At 51.9% G+C, this 7,633-nt stretch overlaps 1 protein-coding gene across 1 annotated transcript in view; it reads right to left on the bottom strand.

Annotated features, from left to right (window-relative positions):
* The window catches only part of UNCX (UNC homeobox), a 6,637-nt gene extending 258 nt beyond the window's left edge, over positions 1-6,379 (bottom strand). Inside the window, exons 1-3 of the mRNA XM_060282801.1 lie at positions 6,124-6,379; positions 4,371-4,546; positions 1-876 (exon numbers count right to left, since the gene is read on the bottom strand). The exon at positions 1-876 is cut by the window's left edge and continues 21 nt beyond it. Of these exons, the coding sequence (XP_060138784.1) occupies positions 1-876; positions 4,371-4,546; positions 6,124-6,379 (1,308 nt within the window). The remainder of the gene's footprint in view (positions 877-4,370; positions 4,547-6,123) is intronic.
* Between the last annotated feature and the right edge of the window lie 1,254 nt (positions 6,380-7,633).

Below are 7,633 nucleotides of genomic sequence, written 5' to 3'. Positions count from 1 at the left end.
GGCCCCGGGCGCGACGGAGGAGCTATTCTCGGGCGCCAAGCGGCCTCCGGACGTGGAGATGGCGGCGGCGGTGCTGCTGCTCTTGGGGGGCGCGGGGTCCGGGCTGGGGTTGGCGGCGGGCAGAGGGGAGCCCCCCTGCGGCGGCTCTTGGCCCGGGTTGCTCTTGAGGGCGGCTTGGGGCACGATGAAGCCCAGCGGCTGCGTGATGGGGTAGAGCAAAAAGTGCCCCTTGCCGATGAGCGTGCGCGCCGTCGGGGCGCACGGCGCCAAGGCCTGTGGGAAATCCAGCGCCGCTTTCCGCCGCGGCGGCGAGTCCGACAGGAGGCTCTCCACGCTGAAAGGGTTGAGCTTGGGCAAGGCGCAGCCCGAGCCGCCCACCCCGCCTCGCGCCGTCGAGGGAGGCGGCCCGCACTCGGAGCCCGACGGCGCGGACCCGTCCTTGTCGGCACACCGGTTGCTGCCGCCGCCACCACCACCGCCACCACAGACCCCGTGGCCGCCTCTGCTCGGGTAGAAAGCCGAGGCCGCAGGGTCGCAGCTGCCCGGCCGGGACGGGTTGTGAGGGCCGATCTTGCAGCTGTCCGGAGGGTCCGGAGAGAGGCCTCCGCCGCCGCCGTCGCTGTCGGAGCTCTGCGTGCTGCTGTTGACAGAGAGGCCGCTGGGCGAGTGCAGGTTCCGGCTCTGGCTCTTGAGCAGCTTCTTCTCGTGCTTGCGCTTTTTCTTCTCCATCTTCTCCAGCTCCTTGCGGGCGATCTCCTCCGGGTCCATCGGCTCCCCGCTGCACGTCGTCGGATGGGAGTTGTGCGCCGGCCGGCCGGGCCCCTTCTTCGTGTTCTCTTTCTTTCGCCATTTGGCCCGGCGGTTTTGGAACCAAACCTACACACCGAACAAGGAGAAGGCGTTAACAGCAGGGATCCCCTGGTGGCCCCCGAGGGCCAGTGGGGGGGAGGGGGTCGCCAGCTTCCTCCCGCCCGCCCCCCACAACCCTCTACCCCTTCCCCCCTCCCTTTCTTGCTTGGGGGCGCAGAAACAGCCAAGTCCCGGCCCGCGTTAACCATTCCCGGGTAGCTTGTATTTCATTCTATTTTTAATAAACAGCGAAATCTTGCACACTTCTAATCCAGAAGTCAACACCAGCGAGTTAAATGGGCTTTACTCCCAGGTAAAGGAGCCTAGGATTGCAGCCTCAAGAAATCAGAATTCGAACAGAGAAGGAAAGGGAAGTTTGGTGCTTTTAGTGGGGGTCAGGGGGTGCAAGTAGACACCACTCCAGCAAATATATAACTCAAAGAGAGAGAGAGAAATAATCCTGTGGGTCTCTCTTTTGGGGGGGCGGGGGGGGCGTCTGAAAATTCAAAGGCTTAGAGCCAACAGCGTGTAAGGAAAGGAAGGTACAAGAAAAAATCAAAGCGCCACTGGAGATACTACTGTTGTTTGGTCCTTTCCTCTCCTCGCTGTCTACCTTCCCTGCTACGCGCGTAAAGATCCAGGGCTGGGTATCCCAACCGGCTTCCTCTTTCGGAAGTTTGATGGCAAACTCCCACGTCGCCGTCGTCCCCGTCGTCCCCACCCCCCCCCAAAAAAACCACCATACAAGAGATTGAGCTTGTTGGTTCAAATGCAGCACTTCCTAAATAGGCTTTCCGCTCATGGGTTTGTGCGCTCGGTTCGGTTGGCAAAGGCCCTCGGGCGGCAGGGAAAACATCTTAATTATATCGTATTAATCGGGTATATTGTTGTTGTTGTTGTTATTTGAAAATATCACTGGGGTGGGGGTGGGAAATGCAATGAACTACGAATAAAAGTCTTTGCTCCCTTTTCACACACACCCCAACAATCACACCACAACCCGGGTATCTCCTTCGGAAGTGAATTGCGGAGGAAAGGAAAATTGGAAAGGTGGGGAGGGGGAGAGAGTAGTTCGAATCTGCCACACGTGTTTTCTCGACTACAACCTCCCTCCCGCTTCCCTAAATCACGACTGCATCCTTTCCTGGGTTTTCAGAGAGAGAGAGAGAGAGAGAGAGAGAGAGAGAGAGAGAGAGAGAGAGAGAGAGAGAGAGAGAGAGAGAGAGAGAGAGAGAGAGAGAGAGAGACCCTAACTTGAAGACTGTGAAATTGCGAAAGGGATCAAGATTTGACCCTACGGAAAGTCAGATGTCACCAGCAGCTTTTAAAGAACTCTCCCACCCATCGCACACGCACAGAGTTTCTTTTAAAAAAATAAAAATAAAAAAGGCGCGCATCCCACCGTTTTTTCAACAGCAACATCCTCCCCCCACAACTAAAACATACTGATCGAAGACGACGAGGAAGAATACTTTAAGATCAACGAGGTTGAGAAAGTGTCCATCCCAAGATCCAGAAAATAAAAAACCCCTTGGCAAAGGTGTAAAAACAAAACCCCGAAAGGGCGAAGAAGCTTGGCGAGGGGAGGGGAGGGCTATTTCCCACGAGCTCTCAAATCAATAAATTAACATTCACTAACAGGTCCCCAACTTAAACAATCACTGAGTTAGTATCAAAGTGAGGTGGTCCCCCCCCCCAATCCTTTGACTCTCCTGCACTTTTCACTCTTTGCCCCCCACCTCAATCATCATGCAGAGAGCCCACAATAAAACCACACGATTAATATTAATAATTTTAAATCAACTTTCGAAAGTAAACCGGAGATCAGGGTGGGGTGGGGAGAGTTTCGGGGGTGCATAAGGAATTCTATGTTTAGAGGGTGTTTATTTTTTAAGGACGTAGGGAGGTAAAGGGAAGGATAAGTAACTTAATCAACCTTGCTGGTCCCTACCAGAAAACCTTGATTTTAAAATAATAAGAAAATAATAATAATAATAAATAATAAGCTTGCTCTGCCAGTATGTATTTTGCAATTCCCTATCCTTTCCTGACTTGTCAGTTCCAGCAGCCCTTGTCACCGAGAATTACTCATTATCGTATTAGAGGGAAATCGAGGGTCTTGACTTCATTCAACAGCCTCAGAACAAATTGGATAAAAGGATTTCAAAACAGAAGAGGTCAGGAGAGGGGAAGAGAGAGGGGGGGTGGAAGCATTTTGTAAATACACCTTTTAGACAATGCCAGCCCGGATTAATAAGAGTCAGTAATGTTATTAGCCCCTGCGCTTTTGCAAGTAACAACTCTATTATTTTTTAAAACGCACGCACGCACGCACACAAGGGGGTTCTGTGGGAGAGAGACTCCTTGTTTTCGATTGCCCGGCTGCTCCGATATGGGGTGGGGCGTTGAAAAGTGGGCCACCCCAAGTTCCTCGATGCTCGACCCCAAACCCCCAGAGCCAGGAAAGATGTCGCAAACGTTTGAGTAGGGTTTTCTATTATTTCCAAATTCAGAACTAAGGGGGGGGCAAGTAACGGTATTAGTACCTTGTTATTAAAAATAATTGCCTATGAGATTATTTTTAAAGTCTGCTATGAAGCAGAGGGGGAGGAGGTGGAATTGCTCCCCCCCCCCACACACACAAATTAAAAAGTATTCAAGAGCGGATAAAACCAACATGCATTCCGCATCCTGCTTAAATTTCATATTGGTGAAAGGGCAAATATACATATATGAAATCTAACCCCCTTTGCCATTTTCCATTTAAGATCTCCCCGACCACTTCTCTCTCTCTCTCTCCCCCCCCCCCCATTCCCAGGGGCTAAGCGGCAAACCTAAACTCGCGTGTCCCTCATCAGGCCTATCTCTAGAAAATATTTAATGTAAACTACCTCAAGACCCCTTCTGCACTTGAACTGCATCCCGGGGGTCTACTTCTTTTTAGGGGTTGTCGGGCGGGGAAGAAAATAGAGACGAAAAAACAAATAACTCCCGAAAGCTAGAGTACAAATAAATATAAATGGAGAGGGTTTTCCCCTACCCGTGGGCGGAAATTAAAGGAAAGGTAGTAGAGGAACTGGGGGGGGCAAGACTACTTCCACACAATGAACACCGCCCCCAGCATGTTTAGGAGCAAAGAGGGGAGGCGTTTATTTTTGCTAGCTCTCCCACCCCTCTACAATGCTTTCCCCAACTTTAAACAAAATCACACACAAACACAAAGTTAGTAAATTTGGTTTGCTGGCCCGACAGAGAGGGGGGAGGGGGGCGCAAGATTTTGGTGAGGTCAGAATTTGGGCCGGATCCAGCTCAAGGTGCCTAACTCTTTCCCATGCTAAGGAACCGACAGGCTTTGCACAGAGTAGTCTTATATATACGTTTACAGAGAGCTGAATATCCCACTGTGCTCAATGGGCAGGTGTCAAGGCTTGAAGCCTGAAACGAGTTTGACTTCGGAGTGGACCCTCGTGCGCTTTATGTTGTGGAGGGAAGGAAGGGGAGCCTCGCTCGGGTTTTTTTACCTGCACTCTGGATTCCACCAGATCCAGCCTCAACGCCAGCGCCTCTCTCATAAATACGTCGGGATAGTGACTTTCGTTAAATGCCTTCTCTAACTCTTCCAGCTGCCAACCGGTGAAATTCGTGCGGGTCCGTCGCCTTTTGCAGCCTGGGCTCTCCTTGTCAGGATCCACAGAGTCTGGGGGGGGGTGCGGAAAAGAGCGATGAGAGAAGCAAACTCTTCATACGAATTACGGATTGATAGACGATCACCTTCCATTCCATAACAATGGGGGGGGGGAGAACCACCTTCATATTTAAAAACTGATTGAGTCAACCTAATTTACCTCTCCATCAATTTTCTATATATATACCTGGACCGTATATTATTTCGAAGCTAAAACCCAATTGAGGAAGACACAACTTCCTTGATTTTTTTGTTTTGTTTTGTTTCCAAAGGTTAATTCGAGGATTGCTTACAGGAGAAATATATCATTTAAGATTCTGGAACGAGCCTTACTTTTTATTTGTTCAAGCGAAGTTGGACAGTAATACATATATTTGTTCTGATTTCGAGAGCTAGGATCCGCTTGCTTTATAATTTCAATTATTATTATTATTATTTTTAAAATGGCACGTGGTCCCGTCCCGTCCCCCCACTCCCTAATTTTCAAGCGAGATTCAAGGTAGCTTTCTTGGAATAAAGTTACCAAATAAATGACACGCTTCAGGTCTGTGAGGCCAAAAATAAAAGGGCCTCCATTATGTCCTGAGTGGTTTTAGGCGTTTGGGTTTAAAAATAGAAGGGAATCTAGGAGGTGGCACCTGGAAACTTTCGATGGGCCGCGGAGCCTTTGCGCAAAACTGTAAAATCCTGACCTTCCCAAGGCCCTCAGTACCATCGTTCTCGTTCTCTCCCCCCCCCCCCCATGCAGACCACCTCTCTTTTGTTCGGATTTTCTGATTTGGCGAGCGATGACACCAAACGGCTAACCCACAGCCAAAGCCAGATCGGTTCTGATGTGCTCAGGGAGCGCTTGCCTCGCTTCCCTCAGAATAAGAGCAGGGGATTTTAAAGAGCAGAGGTATCTTATCGTTTTTGCATGAATCCTATACTTAATATACAAAAACAGTATATTTTGGTTCCTTTTAAGAGCTGGGGGGGGAGGGCGAGAAGCGGAGAGAGAGAAGCCGTTTCCGTTTCCACCTTCAGCAAATAAAATGAGTTGCTGGGGGCAGAAAATCCAGCAAAGGAGCTTGCGGAAGCGGCGAGGGCCTTTTCTCACCCCCTCCAATTTCACAGAACCCCCACCCACCCACCCCCAAAAAACCCTATTCGCCCCCCCCCCCCAAAAAAACCCATCTCCACATCTACTGGAAACAAAACTAGGACGGTAAGAAAAGGAAGCGGAGAAGAAAATGATCGATTGCGCATCTCGGCTCCAGGAGCTCTGGAGAGGCGCGGGTGCCTCTTCCCATCGGAGAAGTTGCTTGCGATGGAAACTGGTGGCGGAGTTGTTGTTGTTTTAAATCTAGATGTCCGATCCTGACCCCTGATTCACCCCTGCTCCTGCTCAGTCTAGCGCTCTCTCTCCCCCCCCACCCCCGGAAAGACACCTGGAAAGCCCTGGGTTTTACCCTGCCAGTGATTCCAGGAAGGAGGAGAAGGCGACGAGGGAAACAAGCAAGTCGTTACGGAGGGAAGGATGGAGGCACCGGATCGGGCCCGGATCCCAGGCGCCGCCAGCCCAGCGCTTGCCGTGCCCGCCGACTTACCGGAGAGCTTGAAGGGCTGCCCGTCTCCGCAGCCGGAGGGGATGAGCGGGGTGGGGTTGACCACGGAGGCGGCGCAGGAGCCGTTGAGTAATCCGTCGATGGAGAATGGTACCGAAGCGGCGGCGGCAGCGGCGGCGGCCGACTGCAGCTGGTGTCCGGCCAGCTCGTAGACATGGTGATGGCCGAGGGGGTAAGGGAAGCCCACCAAGCCTCCGAACTGGGCATGGGGGTGCTCCAGGATGCGGCTGTCCATCATGGAGGGGGCGGACGGGGGGTGGGGGGTTGCGCGCCTCCCTTAACGCAGCTGCGGCGGCGGCTGCTGCTGCTGCCGCTGCCGCCGCCACCGCCGCCGGAGGAGCGCCGCCGCGGTGTGGTGGTGGCAGCAGCGTCGTCGACGGTGGCGAGGTAGACGCGCGAGGAAGGGCGCATGCTGGAGGGCGCCCGGGCGCTTTAACTTTATCAACATCCCCATAATTAGGCTCAGGCCCGGGGAATTTGGGACCAATAAGAAACGTTAATCGGCCCTGACGTCAGAGACGTGCCAGGGCGGTGGGGGAGCCAAACGTTTTCCATATCGATTGCTAATTATACCTGACATCCACCCTCAATAAACAATATCAAAGCTGTCACAACAAGACAAGCAGGAGAAAGGAGGAAAGAGGAGGAGGAGGAAAGGGAAAGGGGGGGTCTCTTTGATAAGAACTCCTCCAGCCCCTGGAGTAAGGGGGTGGGTGGGGGAGGAGAGGGGAGGAGGGAGCTGCCTAGGCCAACGAGAAGAAAAGGGATTTGGGGGGTGCGGGGGAGAAAACAGGAGAACTTAGAGATCTGATTGATACCCAGTTAAATACTCAAAAGCAAGCGGAGTTACGCGCTCGTCGTCACCAACCTCTCTCCCCCACCCCCACCTTCTCCTCCAAATCACTAATAGATTTCCCTTTAAAACATTCGGTGGTGTGTTGTGGAAAGAGGGTCTCTCTCTCTCTCTCACCCCCCCTCTTCTTTTTCTTCCCTCCTCCCTCGTCTCTTTTTCTCCCTCCCCCCCCCCCACCTCGTCTTCTTCTCCGTCTACACCAGAAACGTTCGACTCCTCTGAACCTTTAAAGTGATGTTGCTCCAATTACAGGGAGACATTGAGCGGCAAATAGACTGATCCAATAATAGGAGATTCATCATCCGCTCTTTCCAGAGCTGTCACAATGAATTTAAAACTACAAGCCTTTTCATCTCCTCTCAGGCTTCTCTAGCGCAGGGAGGGGGATTGGAAAGACTTTTTTAAAAAGTATTGGGGGGGGGAGGCGCAAAGAGGCAGAGGGAAAGGGGCGCGGGAGGGGAATGTAGTGTATATTTTTATGGAACATTTCTCCCCCGCCCTGCCCTGTATTTAAACCAGCGCCATCCGATCGTATCAATCAAAATAATAATTAACGCCATCCCCCTATTGATCCATGGAAAAGCCCATATTAAATTATGAATGGGGCCAGAGGGTTTCTAATTAAAAAGCAGTCTATTT

This window comes from Zootoca vivipara, chromosome 14 (genome assembly GCF_963506605.1).
Source record: "Zootoca vivipara chromosome 14, rZooViv1.1, whole genome shotgun sequence".
Lineage (NCBI taxonomy): Eukaryota > Metazoa > Chordata > Lepidosauria > Squamata > Lacertidae > Zootoca > Zootoca vivipara.
Note: the sequence above shows the minus strand (reverse complement) of the source record. Positions and strands in the feature narration are given on the sequence as shown.